Below are 22,686 nucleotides of genomic sequence, written 5' to 3' on the forward strand. Positions count from 1 at the left end.
AAAGAAGTGGAAGAAGTGAGAGTATGGTCTGAAATGCTTTCATTTGTGCTCAAACCATCACTTTTTGCTAATGAGGAAGTGGCTTTCTAGGTTGTGTTAAATTTTGTGAAAGAGGCTGCCATAAAGTCAATCCAAGTTTGAAATTATCCAACAGGACATTTCTTTTCTGGCTTAAATTCTAAGGACTTCTTTTCTGCATTGTTGCGTGTTAAGCAGCGCAGGCTACTGCCTTCCAACTGGACATTCCTCAGTTGCCTTGAATAATGTTCTAGGGGTCATGCTTTCTCTCTAATAGTAGAGCTTTAATGGTGGTGTAGGTCTTCCTGAGACTTGCGTGTTTCTATAGCGGATACAACCCCTAATTGCTCTGCCCCATTTCCAGTTTAAAGTTTAAATTGAGATTTGTTGCTGAGTTCTGCTTAAAGGGATTTTTGATATGCACTTGAGCTGGTGAAGTGAAATAAATTTCAAACTCGTTTCTTTGAAGATGTATCAGGCGGTTTTGTTGATGTTTCTTGCTTCATTTCTCTCACCCATCACAGAAATAAAATTCCAGGCTAGGCAGCAGCCAGGGCCCTGGATCTGTGTGAGCATGTCAAAAGCATTTTAAGAAGAGCAAAATATTTAGAGGAAGAATTTGGAAAATCAGCCTTAAGGGATTTAACACATTTTTCTTCTCCTTATTCAGTCCTGTGTTTGTCCCCTAATGAAGAAGGTCATTAATGGGTAAGATTTATTGAGTCAGGAAAGGCTCCTAGAAACTAAATGTTTTTCTAAAATCCAAATCTGAAGAAAACAGATTTGTTTGGAAGCCTGAAAGAATATATTTAGACTGTAAATTATACTCACTCATTTAGTGCATATATAAATAACATAGTTATATGTAAGGTAACTAATTGGCTTGATAATGGAGAGGAAATGAATTTGAGAGTTGAATTTCAGTTCTGTATGAATTTCTAGGAAGAGACAATTATCGATCAGAATAGCATGACTTAGATTTCGAGATGTCCTGCTATAATGTTCCCAGCATATTTTGACCTCCCTGACACAGAGACCTGGGCCAAGGTCATAACTGTGGTGTGGCAGGCAGCTCTATACTCAGCTCTATAGTCAGTGTTCCAAATTTGTTACGTTTTTAATCTCATAATCCACAGGCCAATTCCTGTACTTTTACTGAATTCCTGTCTGGCAGAAAATGAGAGGGGAGAGAGAGAGAGAGTTTGAAAAAAGGGAAATGTAAACTCAAGCCTTATTGAAATATGAACTCTTTTTTTCCCTCTTGAACTGTGCCAAGGAAATTAATACAAAAGGGTTTTTATGAATTTTAGAGTATTTTTGAAATGTTTGGGTTTGATTATTTATCTTTTACAAGCCAATACTTTATTTTATATCAGTTACTTACACTCATAATCAGACCTTCATTTGACCCAAATATCAAAGACTATTATAGAAACATTAGCTTATTAGTTTTTATAAACATTTCAGTATGGTGGGAATCTATTTTTAAAATTTGATTCCATTCTATGTTTCATTCCATATGTTAATCTATATGATAAAATTGAAAGGTCTTATTAATCACTTGATAAAGTGACAGGTACTTCATTCCACTCTATACCTATAGAGGACCCTATATATACAATACTGTTAGATAATTTAATGTGTTTTTGAAAATAAGGTTAACTACCTAGAAAAGTGGTTAAGAAAAAAAAAAAAATTAACATTTCTCCCTTAGAATTTTCCCAGCTTTTATGGTCAAACATTTTTAAGTTGTATGAATGTTATAAAGTTAACATAATTTAATATTTTTGACATATATATTTGTCCATAGCATTATGGGATAATAGATATGGCAATATTTACAAAAATAAGTGTTTTTAAGATAGTGGGGCAAAGAATTGGATTTTCCAAGTGCTTTGAACACTAATTTTGCTATGACATTCTTATTGGTGGGGCTGGAATAATTCTCTCTGTAGGCTCATATGTCTAGTTGCCTTTTCTTCTGTGTATAATCTGAGCTCTGCCCCTCTTGGGTGTCATGTTGAAGGCTGGGACATTCAGAGTGTGTCAGCACATCCTCTAAGTTAATAAATGGCTTATATGTGGCATTGATCAGATGCCAGAGAGCCTGAAATTGGGACTAATGCTGACTGCATTGTCCTTTCTGGAAGGAGGGCCTCCTCTCAGCACATTTAACATCAGACAATTTCTTAGAGAGCAGTTTTGTTTTTAATCCAGTGGTCCCCTTTGTGTCTCGGGGTCAGTCACCCGGTACCTTTATGGATCTGTAGAGGGTCACTCTTTTCTGAAGCTGCTGCTATATTTATTCCAGGAATGACCTTTTAATGACAAACTCTCCTCCCAGAAGAGAGTAAGGACCAAAGATACCACAGATGTGGCAAGTGTTGTGGGTGAACTTCTAATTACGCTGCTGGAGATGAGTGAGGAGGCCTGGGTGGGAGGCAGCCCCCTCTGGCTGACGCACAGAGGGCAGAGCACCCTTGGGCCCCCTCTGTGATTCTGCTGTTACCATGTGGGGGGCAGCCTGGTGGTGTGGATGGCCGTGGAACCAGCAGTGTGTATGTACCCAGAACCACAGCTTTCTGCGCTGCTCCAAGTGCTCCTTAGGCAGCTTTCAGAACTCCTTAGAGCCTGTTAACAGGCTGCTTGTGGGACTTAACAATGACTCTTGCTGGTTGTATTAGAGAATTGGTGAGCAATTGAAGAGGATATGATTAGAAGTTAACAGAAAGGGTAAAATGGATGTTTGTCTCCCTTGTTCACACATGTACTATAACAACAACAACAAGACTAACAAAGGACTGAACGCCAACTCTGCCAAGTATTTTCCTCTTCTATTCACTGATCCTCACAGTGCCCTCATGAGCTGGGTGCTGCTATTGGCACTGTACAGATGGGGACTTGGAGGCTGGGAACGCTTGTAATGACTTACCCAAGGCCGCAGGCTAGTGGCTTGGGATATTGTCTACTTGGTTTTAAGCCCTTGTTTATAGCACCCAGCCTCCCTATAGCCAGCTAAATAACTCTGCCCATTTTCAAGAAGTTCAGGATGCTGTAGTTTTTTAAGGTCAATTTTCATTTGTCGTGCCTTGAAAAATGAATGTATAGTCATTTAAAAACTGGCTGATTTCTCTATTTGTAAAATACCTGGATCATTTCTATGGAACAAGATCATCAAAACGTTACCATGTCATTCTTACTATAGGAAAATGGTGTGGAATTGACAATAAATCTTACACTATACTTATATTAAACCTTGTATTAGTTTTTATTCTGGAAGGTATAGGACTCATATGCAAAGGAGGGAAATCGTGACTTTTTTAGTTTTAATATCTTTGATTTTTGTTTGGAACATGATGACGTTTTTATCATGCTGAAATTTTACTTAAAACGCAAGTCCGTATTGCATATAATAGTTTGAAAGTGAAGTCCGGATTCTGTCTATGTGGGTTTAATGGCCGGTGATACTACACCAACACAGAGGGGGAAGAGCCAGCGAGCTCCCTGGGCCTCCGTCTGCTGCAGCCATGCAGGCCCCATAAGTGCTGGAGTTGGCGGTCGGCTCATTCTTCATGTGCTGTGCATCATTGTGCCTCGTGGAGTCTGCTAATAGGGCTAATTAAAACTCTCCAGGATAGAGATGATCTTGTTCAGCACCCTCACTAAAGGTTCAGTGACTCATACTTTTCCCTTCTCTCTCCTTCTCCCTCCTGCAGATGAACACAATGACGTGCAGAAGAAAACCTTTACCAAATGGATAAATGCTCGCTTTTCAAAGGTAACCAAGACTTTCAAAAACTTTCTGATGATTCAAATGCTTCATTCTGATTGATGGAGTTTGGTTGGAAGTGCAGTGAATTTTCCCCATGAAATATGATCTAACAAGAATATATGGATACATTTATTTTTTCCTTTATTCTCTTTTAAAATGATTGAAATGGAAATTGTGGGGTAAATAGTTTAGAGTATAAATAGCTCTTTATTTTTTACCAGGTAGTCTCTGGATATCAAGCGAACAGTTTGCTGCTTTTGACTCTGTGAATCCTGGGTACATTTAGAAAAGGAACATGTCACTGGGAAAATTTTGTGTTGACTTAGCTAAAAAGATCATTTTATTTGATCTGGTTAAAATCGAATCATTATCATTCAGGCAGCCATTCTACCCTGTGCAGAAAAGTTTAGGGATTTTTATGCTCATGGTTGTGGCTAATAATATCTATCTGCCATGTTGTTTTTTTCTTGTGAACTTCCTCACTTCTTTCCCCAAAGATCTGTTCTTTCACAGTATTTCTTACCACTTGGATTATAATCAAGGTTTTGACTGATATTTTTCTTAGGGGCAGAGTCAGCTGAGGAGAGGCATTGGCAACGCTATTTTCAGACTTGTCCCAATAGAGTTATCCATTGGTTATTGAACTGCTTCCCTCCTGTAGTTCTGAGACTACTGGAATTTTGTCTTTTAAGTCTGAGATGGGAGGAAAATTTTCAGATTAATGGATTATGCGATGATACTCTGGCAAGGTGGAAAATAAATGTTTCTCAGAGAAACACCATTATGGTATTTTACATAGTATGAAAGCTATTTTAATTGAGTTATTTTTCAAAATTTTCTGCTCGAGAAGGTTGCAAAGGTCAGGAACGTAAACATTGGTATTTCTTTGAAGCAAAGTGAGAATGTTTTAAGATTACTTTGAGTAGCACTGCAGTTTCAAAACTGCTCCACATCCCAGCATTTACAGTTGATTATTTGATTGCAGTGTATTTTTAGGTTTTGCAAGTTTTTGTTGGGGGATATTTAATTCTACCTCTGAGAATGTAAGGAATGTAAAAACTGTCTGACTTTGACAGAAAGGTCAAGAATATAGAGGTGCTTGCATAATTCGTGGTTTTCTGTGTAGGATTATTCCAAAGCACATGTAGATATTTTTTTTTTTTTTGGTAAATTTTAATTTTTGCTATAGCAGCACAGGTAACATCTGGGTAATTTTGATTTCCTGAGTAGATTATTTTATGAACTTGATATTTAAAATTCTACATTTACAATCTGTATGTTGTTCTGTAATATTAAATCAGGGCTTTATGTCCCACATAAATTATTTGTCCCAGGAGGCTTGTAATTATTGCCAAGACAATGAAAATACCAGATACTGTTATAATTTTTAGTAAAAGTTGCAGTTATGTAAACTGATATAGAAGCTAAAAGCCTGTTTTATTTGGAGAAACAGTATCAAAAGTGGAGCTGATCCTGGAAATACTTCCTTTTAAATTGCATCTAGTAAGAATTCAGAATAAAAAAAGGAATTTGGATGAGTCTAGAACACATTTTTCAAAGAAATCATGACTATTTGGATATAATGATGTGAAGGATTCATGACGATAACACTAGACTTTATACATATATCTGTATATCTATATCTCTACATCTACATCTATGTCTCTCTGTATCTGTCATTTTTTTAATGCTGTCTTAACTCTGGAAGTCAGACTTCTTCCTAAAGGTGATCAGGAAAGGATAGGCTGGGAGATCTCCATGGACCCCTTACATGGGGTAACTCCGGCCGAGGCTGTGTCAGCTTGTATTTGAGCATGGTGTCACTAGCTATTCGAGAGGCTAGCCCCAGGAAAAAAAAAATCCTGTTGAAGGGGGGCCATTTCTTGTATGCCACTCCAATTTTATCCATGTTCTTGGTATATCGCAGTGGACTTTAGAATAGAATTATTAACTGGGTAGGCTGCTTTCCTGTGGTGTGGGTCCCTCTAGAGAAACAGGGCCTCATGTGGTAAGAAAATCAAGAGACTCTGATGGCATCACCTGCCATTTAGGAATTTGCTTAAAATTCTTTCCTTGGACATGCAAACTTCATGGCTCCCTCCCCAGCCTAAGTCTTAACCATCAAGTCTTGTTGATTCCAGCACCATTCAACATTGTCCCTTTCTCTCCCATCTTTACTGACACCTTCTTTTGCCGAGGCACTATTATCTGAGTTAGGAAGCATTGTGAAAGGCTTCAAGATGAGCAAAAAAGATTAGTGGGAGCCCTGCCAGCTCATCCATCTAGGTTATCTGCCTTCCATTATCTTTGAGCTACTAACAACAGATAATAATGCACACGATACTTATTCATAACAGTGTAAAGTAGCTTGGAATGCAATTGATTACTGCCTCTCGGAGAGACCTGATTTTCCATCTATGATACGTTTATTTCAGCTTTCCTTTGTATAAACATATGGCTTTCTCCTTGGAACCAGTTTTAACACCTTACTCGTTCCCTCATTAATTAATGAGTTGAAGTCTTTGACATATGTTAATGTTACATTTGTATGGGATCCATGATTTTACCTTTAAAAAAAGCATTCCTGAACAATGGACCCCGGTAATAATTTGCCAGCTGGTTTTTCCTTTCCATGCCTCACCTTATCCATCCCCTCCCTTCCACTTTCTCCAGAGTAGCTGCAGTGAGCCTAAAGCATAAGACTAAATACCTCTTTCTTTTCAATGTATCTTTCATTGGCTACCCATTGTTGGTACTTGGCTTTTAAGGCCCTAAATAGCTACCGCTCCAATTTCCTTCTAATTGCATTTTACTTTACTCTTGCCCCCTAATTATGCTCTAGCCACATCGCCTGTGCCCCCTACCCCACGGGTCTTCCCCCCGTGTTTACACAAGCGCCTTCCTCTATTGTTTCCTGGCCAACTAATTGCCACTCTTCCTTGCTTGAGTTTAAATGTCACTTACTCAAGGACACCGTGTCTGAGCTCCCAGAGTAGGGTAGGTATGCTCAATACTCTTACAGCGTTATCCTTTGAAGCACTTCTCATAATTGTAATTTAAATAACTGCATCTGAAAGTATTTGTCTCTCCTCTCCTGGAGGGACGACGGTATGTTCCACAAGTGCAGGGTTGTCTCTTTTGTTCACTGTAGCAACTCCCGGCATTTAGCAAGCGTCCAGGGGGTATTTATAGACTTAATATATAAATGAATGATGCTGACTGAGACAGGTGTTTAAATGCTTGATACTATATATCCATTAGCCAATTAGAGGCAGTGATTGGATAGAGACAGGAGTGTGGAAATAAGAGGAAAATGGCATAAAAACTGTGTTATATCATGGATATGAATACATCAGGGCTTTTGCTGCATTTATTCACAAACCCAAACAAATCCAGCTGGACAAAGGTTTCCTATTTACCTGGTTTCCTGGAGTTGTGCTGCAAAGGTGATTAAATTGCCATTTGGACTTAATACACGTATGATTCCCTTGTTTCCTGGATAGTATTCTCCAAATAGGATCCACCTATAAATTCACAGTGAAGAAAATGGCATTTAAAACATAAAATGAACTTAATGCATTCCACGGTAAGGGATTTGGAAAAGAGCTTGAGAATACTGAATAATATGGATCTAAAACCATATTTTGATTTTATATATATATATATTTATATGATAGCTAAGATAGCATTCACTATAACTATATAATCTTTTTACTATAAGTCCTTGTTAATATCTCCTAGAATACACAATGTTTTGGAGTTGGGTATCCTGAAAAGTCACACAGTATAGGAAAACTTACGGTTGTTGCATTTTAAAAAGTTACATAAAAACTCAGAAGAAAAGGATTATTTAAAGGAGCTAATAGTTAGGAAATTAAACACTTCTACTGAATATGCTATTCATTTATTTATGACCTCTGGCAAATTATTAGCCATTTTTTTCAGGTCACTTAGTTTTTATTCCTCTAGCTTTGAGACACACTTGGTCATAATTACTTGCCTCATATTGCTAAGAAAGAGAGGCATTATTGTAAAACATTCTGGAAGATTATAATTACTTAAGAATGCTAAATTAAATCCTTATCAAGTACTCCCAAATTGTGGTACCCCTGGTCTATGCTGTAAGTATATTTTAAAACAGAAATGAAAGTGAGAATGCATCGGCTCAGTAAGCCCACTTTATTCCATTGTCTGGTGGGTGAAGTGTGAGTGTTTTATTCCCTTTAATTTGAGGAGCCTTTGGTTTGCTCATGGGCTGGTCTCCTGGGTGGGGAGGCAGCGAAGGGCTCTTGCTTCACTGTTGGGCAATGTGTTCTGACTTTAAGCCTGCATTTCCCTTGGCCAACTTTCAGAGCTTCTCATCTAGCAGAGCTGAGGCATGCAAATGGCTGAAACCCTTTTATCAGTTTGGTGAGGTGGTTCTCACAAAAAGGTTTAACACAAAGAGGTCACGTAGAAAATATGCAAACTTAAAAATGCTGAACTTTTGTGTGGGCAGATTTCTGCTTTTCCCCTTTCAGAGACTATGGTGAGCCAAGTTTCATTTAGTTACTATTCCAAACTTGAAATTTAAATTGATAGAACATAAAAGAAGAAATCTGGATCATATTTTAAAGATTTAAAAGTAAAGAGCTATTCAAATGTATTGTACCCTTTGGAGACAGTGGGACTTGCTTTAAAAAGTTTTTAAAAAAAATCTCCACCTAAGGATATGTTTATTGATTTTTAGAGATGGAGGAAGGAGGGGAGCTGGAGAGAGAGGGAGGAAGGGCGGGAGGGAGGGAGGGAGGGAGAGAGAGAGAAATCTATGGGAGAGAGAAACATTGATCGATTGCTCTCGTACATGCCCAAACCAGGGATCCACCCACAACTAGGTATGTGCCCTGATGGGGGATCGATCCCACAGCCTTTTGGTGTATGGGATGACACTCGAACCGAGCCACCTGGCCAGGTGCTTTTTAGTGTTGTATTGTTTTCTCCTGTTTCCATGTTAGACGCTGATGGTCACACAAGTAGAAGTAGACGAAGATGAGTAGGTGATTTGTAAAGGAAGGTGCAATGACGGCATCCTGAAGGTGTTTCAGCCTCTTTGTAGTTATGGTGAAGGAGACCTTACAGGCTTCCTTCACATGATAAACCACTTTTCCAGTAGAGATTTGAGCTGGAGAGTTACACACTGGGTCTGCCATTGATTTGTTTCCATAAATATGTGTGTTGCAGCTCAACTAAGTGTTTTAGGGGCCTTAACCATTCAAGGGGTTCCCTAAGAAGTTCCAATTTCTGTCTGTTCACCCATACCTCTCAAAAGCAAACAGTAAAATGCATTCCATTTTTCTAAAAAGCTTCCAGATATATTTTGGCTGTATTATGCATTTGCTTGCTTGTTTGTTTGTTTTTTGTTTGTTTTCATTCAGTTTGACTTTTGCTTGTTTCTTTTATTTGGTTCCATACATTATACTTACAAAATGATTTTCACCTAGTTACTCTGGTGAAAATTAAAAAAAAAATTAACATGCTGTGTTTTGTACATATTGAGTACTTAATAAATGATTTTGAACCTATTAGTATTTGTAGTTGTTAAACAAATTTTGTACTATAGGCTGTCTTTGTAATTGATGATCAGTTTTTGGTTTGCTCTCTTAAGAGGAAATGACTTTTATAACCCTTCACCTAGAAAGATGTGAGCAGAGCCGCCTACCTGTGTTCTATTCAGTCCGTGTGACCCCCTCTCCCCACCCGCCACCAACTTCTTCCTTCCCTTCCCTCCCGGACCCCCAGACTCCCCTTCCTCCATTCACTACCTAGAGCCAGCTTTGGGTAAATGCCAGGTTAATTGGTCCTTGCCCTTCAACTCCCAAATCCACACAGCACCAAGGTCTTCCAGACTCCTTCTGGGCACATCCAGTGCAGGCATTTTAGGCCCCATGGTACCAGGAGCAGGGCCTGAGGAAGGCCCCCTCTCTGCTGGGGCCTCCAGTGGGGAAGGAAAGGCACGCCCTCCTCGGACTCCGGGGCCTCTCTCCCACGGACACGGGTGTCCTCTGCTATGTCTCCTCTGGGGTGCCCAGAGGTTCTGCTCCACAATGGCTAATGTGTATTCTGCCTCCTGCAAAACAAAAAAAATTTTTTTTTCTTTGAAAATTATCCCTGAACACATGGATCACTCTAATAACCTGCCAACTGGTTCTTCCTTGCCTCACCTTATCCCCCCGCCTCCTCTCTCTTTCTACAGAGTAGCTGGAGTGATCTTAAAGCGTAAGCCTTGATTAGTACAGGGGTGGGTAGGCCTATGCCAGTGTGTGCCGGCGAGTATAAAGAAGATTGGTGAAGAGGAGGCGGGTTGGGGGGAAAGAAGCATTTTCTGTTCAACAGAGCAAGAAGACACTGGACCGGTTTCCACTAATCCCGGCCTAGGAAGCGTTTAGCTTCAGTTGCTACCGGCAGCCCGCCAAGCTTGCATTGGCCCTGAGGGAAGGCAGGCTGGGAGTGGGGTGGGCGGAGTTGACATCATTATTGTTTTTCCTGTTGGAGAAATTTAAAAAAAAATCTGCTAATTCAATATAGAATACAGGGAAAACCAAGTTATTATTGAATATGCATATCAGATTAGGTACATGATCTGGTTTACCACGGAAGGCAGTGGTAAAATACGAAAGTCTGGGCAGAATTTCGTATGAATGTCTGGTAAAGTAGAAGAAAGAACAGTCAGCACGTGTCTCCTAGAGGGACAGATGGGTGCATCTTGTGCGGCTTTCCTGTCTACCTCCTGAGGGGCTCCTGAGTACATTTTGAGGTGCTTGTTACTTGCATTGGAAAGTTAGAGACAGTCTGTCTAATTTATGACCAATATGTTGGACCTATTATGTTTCTTTTTACCATTTTTAAATTTTATTAAATTTATTGGGGTGACATTGATTAATAAAATTATGTAGGTTTCAAGTGTGCAATTCTATAATGCATCATCTGTGTGTTACATTGTCTGTTTACCAAGCAAAGTCCTGTTCTTCTGTCAACATATATTTGACCCTCTTTACCCTTTTCTACCTCCTTCCCACCACCCCCCTTTCCTTCTGGCAACCACCATAAACTTGTCTATGTTTATGAGTTTTGTTTTTTTTTTGTCTGGTGTGTTCATTTGATTTGTTGCTTTCAGTTATATATCTCACATGTGAGTAAAATCATACAATTCTTAGCTTTTTCCATCTGACTTACTTTGCTTAGAATGATATTCTCAAGATCCATCCGTGTTGTTCCCAATGGCAGTATTTCGTCTTTTCATATGGCTGCGTGGTGTCCCCCAGTGTGTATGTACCACATCTTCTTTATCCAGTCACCTATTGAAGGACACTTCATTTGTTCCCATGCCTTGGCCATTGTAAACAATGCTGCAATAAACATATAAGGACACATTTTTTTTTTCAAATAAATGTTTTAAAAATTTTGGGGTAGATACTCCAAAGAGGGATTGATGAGGCCTATTATGTTTTCCTGGGGGCACTCTAAGGTAAAGGAAGGGGCAAGACAGCTGTCTCTCCTTTATTTAACAAAGAAAATGGCATTATATTGACCTTTACCTTTATTGATGTCATAACTAATGCCTCGCCCTCGTCCTGTGGAAGCTTATCCTGAGGAAGTGCACTCTTCAGACATGTCACTGTTTTGCCAGTTGTGCATAGGAGGAATGAGCTGCGTTGTCTGCTGAGGCTGCCTGCAGTCCTTGCCTGATGTGCCTCTGGAGCTGGGGTTCATTCAGCCAGCAGCCCTTGCCTGGTTATTTGTGCATGAAATCCACCAGTGGCTCAGCCTCTGGCTGTCAGCCGTGTGAGTCCCACATGGGGTCATTATCATTCCCATTTTAGGAACACTATCTCAGTGACTTTGCTTACCAAAATCGAGGTGACAGTTGTTATTTGCTGTATGGCTCCTGATGCTCTGAAAGACATCATTTGATCTAGCTTGTGTTTTATAGTATACTGTAATTTTTAAGGTACATGCACATTCATTGATTTGATTCCTGTGTGAACGCTGAGCAGATCATTGCTCTGGAGGTGATGCGGTGTTAGTGCGACCACCTGAGCTGTCCGTTTCTCTTGTTTCCCTCTCTCTCTTTCCTTTCCTTCTCTCCCTCCCTCCTTCCAAGCAAGCTTCTAGCTGGAACCTCGTTCAGTTCTCAAGATCTCGTGATCACCATGAATTCCCAAAGAGGATGGCCGAGAGCCCTGCACTCACCAATTCTCCAAGTGACTTTAACACATTTGCTGGTTTTCCTTTGTCAAGGTGTTTAAAGGCCTATTTAGGCATTTCATTGAACTCATTCGGCTTTCAATCAACAGCCCCACTGTTTTCATTCTTTTATCATGGAGTTTAATGGCCACAGGGTAGATATTGGTTATACAGCCTGCATTTCATTGGGTAAGCTGTATGTGGTAAACCTAATTTCATCAGTTTACTTAACCTGGAATTTTAAAAAAGAATCTATTATTTATTTTATACAGTAATACACATTACAAAAAATTAGGTCATAGAAGGAATCCAAAGAAAAAATTTTTCAACCTGTTTTAATTCCACTACCAAAAGAGAAGTAGAACACTTTTGTTGTAAAGCAGTTAACATACATTTACAAGTAAACATATTATAATTAACCAAAATGACATTGTACATAGTGCTCACTGATGCATTATTGATTTTTAAGAAAATAAAGAGTTACAAGGGACAAGAAGGGTGCTACATTGGTATCAGTGATAAGATTTGGGATTCATAAGCTAAAGATTCTGATTATAAAAATGTTAAAATAAATATTAAATTGAATTACTTATTTCCTTTTGAGTTTTTTCTTTTTTTAAAGATTTTATTTATTTTTAGAGAGGGGAAGGAAGCAAGAAAGAGAGGGAGAGAAGCATCAATGTGTGGTTGCCTCTCAAGTGTCCCCTACTGGGGACCTGGACCACAACCCAGGCATATGCCCTGACTGGGAATTGAACCAGCAACCCGTTGGTTCACAGGCCAGCACTCAATCCACTGAGCCACAGCAGCCAGGGCTCTTTTTTTTTTCTATTGTTCAAGTGCAGTTGTCTCCATTTCCCTGCCACCACTTTCCCCCATCCCACCCACCCCTACTTCCCACCCTCAGTCCTACTCCCCTTTGGCTTTGTCCATGGGTCCTTTATACATGTTCCTTGATGACCCTTTCTCTTCTTTCTCCCATTATCCCCCTCCCCCCTCCACTCTGATTACTGTCAGTTTGTTCTTTATTTCAGTGTCTCTGGTTATATTTTCCTTGCTTGTTTGTTTTTTGATTAGGTTCCACTTACAGGTGAGATCATATGGTATTTGTCCTTCACTGCCTGGCTTATTTCACTTAGCATAATGCTCTCCAGTTCCATCCATGCTGTCAAGAAGGGTAGGGGTTCTTTCTTTCTGCTGGGTAGTATTCCATTGTGTGAATGTACCATAGTTTTTTGATCCACTCATTTACTGATGGGCACTTAGGTTGCTTCCAGCATGTAGCTATTATAAATTGCCCTTGCAAAAAAACCCCAATAACTCAAAAAAAAAGAACGAGATTATAAAATTTACAATATGTTATCAGATGCTTGGGCATAAATTTTTCAGTTGATCAGGGACATCACATTAATCTCAGATTAATCTGAGTGCAAATATATTTTGGTATATATGCTGTGTGTACACACACACACACACACACACACACACACACACACGGTGGGGATGGTAATTGAATTGCATAGATTGCCCTGAATCCTGCTTTAAAAATAGGTAGAGCATAAGTAAATGACAGATAGCCAAACAATGTCAAAAGGCCCAAGTTCATTATTTGTTTGTAAGATACCATCATTAGACATGTTAGTTGTGAAAGCATTTAAAAACTTATCTTTATACTTTTTATTATACACATTTATACCTTGATTACTCTTAATGGGATTAGATAAATCATAGGACAGATTCTGTCTCTGCACTGTATATGTTACTTGGTACAGATTTGGCAGAACCCAGCTGGTTCCTAAATCCTTCTTAATGTGCTCACTATGCTTTATTGGCGGTGGTTCTGTTTATGTCTGTTTAGACTCCGAGTTCCTTGAAGGCAAGGACTGCATTTGTGAGCCTGTTTGGTCAGTGTTACAATAGCACATGACAGAGAGGTGGCATTGACCAGTCTTCCAAATGGGAAGTTGAAGCCCTCGTTCCACATCTGGGTTTTTTGCTGTTGTTAGAAAGAATTAGCTCTTCACCCTTTCAAGAACTCCAAACTACACTTCCTAAACTTTATTTTCTTATTCAGTCTTTTACAGATTTTTTTCTATTATTACCATGATTGTCGCTGAAAACCTTGACCTTTGATGGAAATGATTATGATTTGGGAGTATTGAAGAAGGGGAGAGTAATACAGTGTCAGATAAGAGAGAAGGTGGAGGCCAGAGCACAGAGGACCTTTTGTTTGGAGTCTGGGTTGTCTCTGCCTAGAAGGGGAATCCATTCTATATTTTGGTTAAAATAGGGACATGGCACGATATGATCTGCACCTTAACATTAGAGTTATTCTGACTCTGATGCAGAAGAAGAAGTCTGCTGGCCTCGAACTGGAGGAGTGGACGGGAGGGGTGGTGGGGATGATGTGTTTTTGGAAGTAGAAGTGAGACGTGGGGAGTGAGGGAAAGGGGAATAATCTGGCATGACTGATTCGGTTTTTGGTCTGAGCAGGTGTAATGACTCACTGGTATTTTGCATTCAGTCGTGTTCCCTAATCTGTGGATGATGGGTGTGTGCGCGCGCGCATCCTTTCTACGGAAATAATCGATTCCTCAGAGGACTCCACTGCTGACTAATGTTACTCTACTTCTGTATGTGGATGGGTCCTATGCAGAGATTGCTGATGAGCCCCGCTATAAGCACTGGGATGCCTACAGACAAGATTTATGTATCTGGCACACTGTTTTAGGAAATTACAAATATCCGGAGATTACTCATACCAATTCAGATTTGCAGCTTCTTTTGAAAACCTGGGAGTCCTAACGCCTTCCCACATGGCCACCGTTAGCTGACACTGAGCCCTAGCCGTTGCTTTTAGCCTTTAGAGGTGGCCGATTCTCCAAGTGTTCCGGGGCCCATCAGGTTCCCTTCATTTCATTACACTGTCACATGTGCGTGTCATATGCATTTGCAGCCCCTGCCCTCCCACTGACCCCGGTTTCTCCTCATGCGCTGTGATGACAGTTCGCTTCTGTTCTCTGCCACTTTTAAATCCAAGAGCCTCCGTGCCCCGGCTGCAGGTACTGATGCTGGTGTCTCTTGTTAAAATGGTGGTGTTAGAGCTGGCATGAAGAGAGTGTCAAGAAGTGCAGGCAAAAGGGAGAGAGGAGAGGCAACCACAGATGGTCACCCGCAGCTTCTGCCTTCCAGACTTGTACCATGTTGCCTTTTTGATTTTTTTAAGGTTGCATGTGACCCAAGGCTTATCTGCCTTCCAAGTTCAAGTTTGTTCTTTTGTGTTACTTTGTGTTTATTGGAAAACTATGGAAACCCTCTCTTGGGGGTGGGGAGGGTGATTTGAACTTGGCATTCCTGCAGGGCCAGGCACAAAGGAGGTTTTTGCCAAATATTTGTCTGATTGAATTATGAAACTGTATTCTCTCTCAGAGAAGTCTGTGCAAATATGTCTTTTCAAAGAATTAAAAATCTGAGTAAGAGGTTAACTGTCAGCAGGAATGTTTTTATTTTTATTAAATGATGACCTCTGACATTTCCAAAGTGTTTCTCAGGTTGGGTCCCATGTTTAGAGCCTGTGATTCGAAGACACCAGCCATGCTTAAAGCCGTGTGCTTGGAAAAATAGTCTCCATTTGGAGTTCACTTAAATGTGATATACTTGTGTTTTGTTGCCATCTTTGGGAAGTAACGCCCTCTGTTCTTCTCCCCACCAAACCAATTTAAATGTTTTCTTCCCTGTGCGATGCAGCCCTGTGCCCTTTTGATTGTGGCTACAGCTCAGCACAGGCTTTGAGAACATGGATTTGGAACCGAGTTTTGTGGTGTCAGATCCTGGTTCTGACTCTTAGTTGTCATGTCACCTCTATGTCTCAGTTTCCTCACCTTAAATACTATTATAAAGAAAAATAATACAGGTGAATGATGTATCTAAATCTCTATAAATCTTCTAAAACATGTTTGAGTGGTTGCTTTTACTATGTGGAAGAGTATTTCACATTTCTACTCTCTGTTTTGGTATGGCCCACAAGCCAAGGATGGTTTTTACATTTGTAGGTGGTTGCAAAAAGATCAAAAGAAGAAGAATATGTTGTGACATGTAGACATTTATCTTAAATTCAAATTTCTGGGTCCACAAATAAAGTTTTATTGGAACACAGTCATTACTCAGACTGGCTTACTGGTCTGTGGCTGCTTTCACATTAAAACGGGCTAGAGCAGTTTCAGTAGAGACCAAGCACCTGGCCAGCAATGTCTAACCTAGGTGCTCTCCGGACCTTTACAATAGAAATTTTCTGACCCCCTGCTGTGGGGCACAAAGCGCTGAATCCGTACACTGACCCGGGGGGAGGCAGAATTGGCTATTGGGCATAGCCTGTTCTTTCCCTCTGTCTCTGGGACAGCGTGTACAATAACTTGTATTTGTCGGGCATATGTACAATAGTATTTTGTATTGTTGATCGTATGTGTGCGGAGTGTGGCTGTGTTTTCTGTGTCATTTTGAACCCTAGTTTGGATTTGTATGAGTGCAGGTACCTCCTTTCACTCTGTTGGGGAGGAGATTCACAGGCTGTGTTTCCCCCCGCTTTGGCCATCCTGCAGATACCAAATGGACTACTCATCAATAGCATCATCGCCGGGGGACGGGGAGTGGGGAAACATTGGGAGAAGGGGACACAGCACCAAACATATTTCTTATTGATTGCGATCAATATTTATCTGAAATATTGAAACAGAATTAAAAAAAAGAGTTGTTGTTACTACAGGTTTTTTGTTTTTAAAGAAAATAAAGGCATTGGTTACCCTTGTCTGATTGAGTGACTTTCGGAAAGACAGGACTGTGTCTGAGTCATCTTTCCTCAGAATGCTCCACAGGGAACCTTTCTCAAAATTTGTGTCTCGGTAAACAAATGAATGAATTGGATAAGAGATGAAAAGAGTGTCTCATCCAAAGAAATTAATGCTATCTCTTAATTAATGCCTCCGACTTCACCACTGAACAGTGGTGGAGCGTAAGGAAGAATCCAGTGAGTTTGCTGCTGAACTGTGCCATCTCATGGTCCTAAAGCCCAGGTGTGCTCCTGCATTAGCACAGTCATTATTTTTGGATGGGATGGAGCTCTTCATGTCATCCATTAGTGAATTCAGGACCTAGAAGGTCTTTCACTATGAGTTGGCCCTAATGTATTCAGGTTCAGAGCCTGCTCTTACTGTCCTTCTTGGGATGAAGAAATGCTTGTTTTTTTCTGTCTTTTCAGACACTGTTGGAATTTTATGGCACCTTTACAACAGTAGAAATATTAAAGTTAGGTTTGTGAGATGAATTCTAATCTCAAGTATTTATTGAACATCTGTTGTCTTTGTTTTTAATAGATTGGCAAATAGACACCTAAAGCCCCAGTAACTTGCCCAAAGTTATATGCCGGGTCAGAAGCTTTTCTTGTCTACAGTGAGGTCACTGATGGACATTCATAATTTGTTGTAATATGGACAAATTACGTGTACTTTGCATTATGCTCTTTTATATTACCTTGTTTATAAGTGGACAGCGAATTTGAGAAGGGGTAAATGCTGCCCAGACGTTAGTTAGCTGCCCTCGTTGTCGTTATTTCGTAAGATCCTTTCTGTGCTTAGATTGCCTTATTTGTTTCTCCCATGGACTTGACCTATATTCTTGTCTCTTCGCTCTGAGACCATAGTCTGTTGGTGCAGTGGGCTTCGGTTGGAGGAGAGAGGGGCAAGGTAGCCGGCGGCGGGTGACCAGGGCCACTCTGCCCCTTGCTTTCACTGAGAGCTGGCAGGAAGTCGTTCAAGTGCAGAAACTTCCCCTTGCTCTGCCTTCTGAAGTCCTTCTGCCTCTGAACCATGGCTCTTTGCATCGTGCAAATCTGGTTGCTATTGTGATCAGTGGAGATAATCTCTGTGTCCCTGACACCATTGCCGCTCATGAAAATGGCAACTAGGAAGAGAAAAGCAGCTTTGTTTCAGATACAAATGAGTCATAGTTTATTTTTCACTGGTTCTATGCTGAAAACTTTACCATACTTCCCTCCTTCAGTGTATTTGGCCTATGGAAAAGCCATATGTTAGAAATCACTAATTGGCTACCCATTATACTTAATTAAAAATGTAATGAAGCAGGAGAAGAGGAAAAAAGAGATAAATGTAAAATTTCAGGAAATCTCCAGATGGCTCCCTTCCCCCTCCTCTATTTCAAGCTCAGAGTAAAATTTTGCTTCATGTGACTTTATGTGTATGTTTTTAAAGTGAAAAGGGAAGAAGGTAAAATAATTATTGGTTACAAAATATCTTTATTATCAAAAAGAGCTAAAACTACTCATCTCTGTGGACATTTCATATTAGAAGGGCATAATTTGATATAATAGATTGATACAATATTTTTTACATTGGGCTTTATAGTTTTCTAACCATTTTCATGTAGTACAAATTATTTTACCTTTACGATAACCTATGATTTAGAAAGAGGTTAAATAGCTGACTTAGGTTCACCAGCAAATTAATGGTCAAACTGGGATTAAAACTGAGCTTCTTGATTTTCTCTGTGGTAATCGTCCAGCTGCACAAACCCACCAGCTCACACAGACAGACAAGACAGGATCTGCCTGGGCCGGGGCGGGATCTTCTGCGTTTAGAGGCCAGAGGATGTGTATCAGTGGAAGGTGATGCTATTTATAAGTGAGGGAAGAGAGTATGGGTTTAAGAATTCTATAAGCTTTGTCATTCAAAATACTGCACTGATACTGGTCTTCGACACAGAGCCCAAAGTGTCTTAATCTTTCGGAAATTAATAGCTAGAAATATGGAGCTGGCACCCAAGAGGTGAAATCTGATGACAAGAGCTGAAATTAATGCCGCCATAACGGAAGTGCAGAAGGGCATTGTCATCCCAGGAACGTCAAGGGCAGCGTCTCTGCTCGCTCTCCATGGCCCTCTGCGCCCAGGGGTTGTGTACTCATTTATATTTTCCCTGCATCTTTTGTCGTCCCCTCTCATGAAGAGGTACCATCGTCAAGGCGTATTGACATTAACCACATCTTTATTTGCTCCCTTCCTAAGACATAATGCAATTTAAATCCCTCAGCTTAAAACATTTGTAATGAGATTTCAAAGTTCTCTGTGCTTGTATTTGTTCTTTTATACAAGGCAAACCTGAATAGTCCGCCGATTTTCTCGACTTTTTAATTTGAAAAAAATGGAAACCGTTTACTTGTTTGCCAGGCGCGTATGGAATTTTCGCTGCTGAATTAACGGGTACCTTACTGTTTCCTATATAGAGTGGAAAACCTCCCATCAGTGATATGTTCACAGACCTCAAAGATGGAAGGAAACTACTGGATCTTCTAGAAGGCCTCACAGGAACGTCACTGGTGAGAGCAGGCGCCACAGAGAACCGGGCTGATTGGATTGTCTGTCTCTGGTCCTTAGTGATACTTGAGGACCCACTGGGGCTGCTTAAAATGTAAAAGCTGAAGTACGAATGTTTAAAAAAAAAAAGGTGTTTTAATAAATTCTTTGATAGAGCAATATTTAGGCTTTCTGGGGGGTGGGGGAGTGCTGTATGTTTATTAAAGATGAAATTACCTTAAATGTTTATTGCTCTCAGACGGCCCAGTAGAGAATCATAAAGGAGAATGGATATGTGAAGAGGGTGTAATGTTTTGAAAAGCAGAGCACATAGGGATGCAGTTAAATGTTACTTAACAAATATTAAAACAAGGTTGTTAAAAACAATGGCATTTATTTTTATTCCACTTTTCAGTATTATCTGCATGTTTGTTTCTCCATCAAATCCCACTCTGTTACTTTATATACAAGGCACTGTGTACTCTCATGAAACTAACTCTGCTAATGAAGAGGATGCATTTTATGAATACGAACTTTAACACTAGAGGTTGAATTACTAAAAAAGGTATATAGGGATGCACTGCCAAAGATGAGTTCCTTTCTTGCCGAAGGGTGGGGTGTTACACTGTCCCTTTTGCCTTCCAGATGGTGGGTAGGCCTTGTTGGAGAGGCTGATCCCTCTCTCAGATAAGATTGGCTGGCCAGTGAGGCAGAAAGAAGCCACCCAGATCACCTTTCCCCAGGTGGCAATTCCTGCCCTCCCAGTGGACCCTTGTAATGCTAGCTGGAACCTGGGACAGCGCCTCTGAATGCCCCCTGCTGTGCCCACACTAGTGCAGTATGGAGGTGACATGACTTCTAAACCTTTCTGCATCCAGACCAATTTAGATGAAAGGAGCTTTGCCCTCCAAATGTGTTTGCACATTAGAATTACCAGGGAATTATAGAAATTCCAAACCGGGACTACTCCGAAAGACTCACTGAATCAGTGAGTCAATTCCCCATCTTTGGGAGCGGGGTCAGACAGAGGCATTGGTATTTTTGGAAGCTCCCTTGGAGAATCCAGTGTAGAGACAAGTAGGGAACGACTACATTGAGATGCTGTCGTGCAGGAGTTTTCTCCCTGTCAACTCTGGCCCCCGCATGACCTGAGACACCAGCCAGAGCTCCTGGCGCTGAGGGGCTCTACACGCTGAGCTGCTGCCCTCTGTCCATCTCAGATGCCTTTCTTTTTTTGTCAGAATGTGGAGGGACTTTCTCACTTGATTTTGTGTTTTGTTTTCCAGCCGAAGGAACGTGGTTCCACAAGGGTGCATGCTTTAAATAATGTCAACAGAGTGCTGCAGGTTTTACATCAAAACAATGTAAGTTTGTTGTGTGACTTTTTGGGTATTTTGTGCCATCGGGATTATTTATTGTTGAAACCAGCCACCTTCTGTGTGCATGGGCATTCACTAATTTTTGAAAACATTTTTCTTATGAGAAGTTTTGTACCTTTTCTATGAGTGAAGGGATAGCCGTGTGTTTTCTGATTACTGATCTAGCATATTATTTATCTAGCATTTATATAATAATACATTCTTGAGATTTGGGTTTACCTGATTCTCTAGAATGAAATTTCTCTTATTTTTCACTTGTATTGCTGTCCAGATGTGCTAAAACAAAGCCCTGGGCTTCTGTGGAGAAATTGAGAAATTGTCTTAACCCTTTTTGTAAATTTATTTTATTAGGTGGATTTAGTGAATATAGGAGGAACTGACATTGTAGACGGAAACCACAAGCTGACTCTGGGGTTACTTTGGAGCATCATTTTGCACTGGCAGGTGGGACATTTTCAATCACTTACTGATAGGAATTAAAAATGTATCATTTGTGTGTTAGTTTCTTAGGGCTGCCATCACAAAGTGCCACAAACTGGGTGCTTCAACAATTCTGAAGGTTATCAATCTGACATGAAGGTGTCAGCAAGGTTGGTTTTTTTTCTGGGGCCTCTCCCCTGGGCTTGTATATAGATCGCTTTCCACCTTTGTCCCCACATGGCCTTCTCTCTGTGTGTCTCCGTGTCCTAATCTTTTCTTCTTATAAAGATACCAGTCATTTTGGACGCAGGTCCCCTCCATATGATCTCAATTTACCTTAACTGCCTCTTTAAAGACCCTATCTCCAAATACAAAGAATGAATCTCCAAATACATTCACATTAGGAGGTACTGAGAGTTAGGACTTCAACACATGAATCATGTGGGGCACAAAATTTAACTCTTAACAATTTGGGATGGAAGAGACTGACAAACTGCTCTATTTTCTTGGCATAGAAGAAAGTGTCTTTTTAAAAATACTAGATTTAAAAATTTCAGACTTATCAAAAAGTTGCAAGGATAGTTCAAAGAACTTTCAGACACCATTGACTCAGATTTCCCAAAAGTTAACTATTGTCTATATTTAAGTTTTCTCTGTCTTTTTCTCTTTACATAAATACTGCAGTGTATATTTTCTAAAAACAAATTGTTATCCTAAAAACATGGGATTCTCTTACATAACTACAATATACTGTCATAATATAAAATATGTCCTATAACATTAAAATTTCTAATTTATTTATCATGCCTTTCATCGTTAATCCGGAATAGTTTCTGAGTCTTTCTTGGTGCTTTATAAAGCTGACAGTTTTGAAGAGTACTGGACAGTTATTTTGTAGAATGTGCCTTCATGTGAGTTTGGCTGGTATTTTCTCATGATTAGATTCAGATTCAGATTATTAATTTGCCACAGAAGTGACGTTGAATTCTTCTCAGTGCACCAAACCAGAAAGCACTTTCTGTCTACCTTTTCTCTGCCAGGGTTAACTTCATCTTTTGGGTAATGTGGTGTCTCCATAGTAACATGCTGCCCTATATTATTAAAAAATATCTTGTGAGATATACTTTGAGACTGTGTAAATATTTATCTACTTATCAAATCTTTGCCCATTAGTTTTAAGATTCATTCATATTTTTTACCTTATCAGTTATTATGATGATGCTTGGCAAGTAGTGATTTTCTAATGTCATCGTTCCTTCCACATTTAATTAATTGGCTTTCTACTTGTAAGGAAGAACTTTACCTTGTCTCCTGTTGATTTGTCTATTTTCATCTATCTACTTCATTTATTCATTCATTCGTTCATTCATTCTACACTTGGGGATTTTTACTTATTTAATAGGTTATAGTTTTTTTGTTGTAATTATTTTGATGCTTAAATTATTCTAGATTTGGCCCAATAAATTCCCCTTAAATCAGCTCTTGTATCCTTTTGATATGCCTGCATGATTCT

At 39.9% G+C, this 22,686-nt stretch overlaps 1 protein-coding gene across 6 annotated transcripts in view; it reads left to right on the forward strand.

The window, feature by feature from the left end:
* Positions 1-22,686, forward strand: part of UTRN (utrophin) — a 444,878-nt gene that overhangs the window by 86,216 nt on the left and 335,976 nt on the right. For all 6 annotated transcript variants that reach the window (XM_054570070.1, XM_054570072.1, XM_054570071.1 and 3 more), the window contains 4 exons: positions 3,735-3,796; positions 19,305-19,397; positions 20,661-20,738; positions 21,105-21,197. In XM_054570070.1, coding sequence (XP_054426045.1) covers positions 3,735-3,796; positions 19,305-19,397; positions 20,661-20,738; positions 21,105-21,197 — 326 coding nt within the window. The remainder of the gene's footprint in view (positions 1-3,734; positions 3,797-19,304; positions 19,398-20,660; positions 20,739-21,104; positions 21,198-22,686) is intronic.

Source organism: Pteronotus mesoamericanus, unplaced genomic scaffold, assembly GCF_021234165.1.
Source record: "Pteronotus mesoamericanus isolate MK-2021 breed Mesoamerican mustached bat unplaced genomic scaffold, CSHL_Meso_final contig_20, whole genome shotgun sequence".
In the NCBI taxonomy this organism is placed as follows: Eukaryota; Metazoa; Chordata; class Mammalia; order Chiroptera; family Mormoopidae; genus Pteronotus; species Pteronotus mesoamericanus.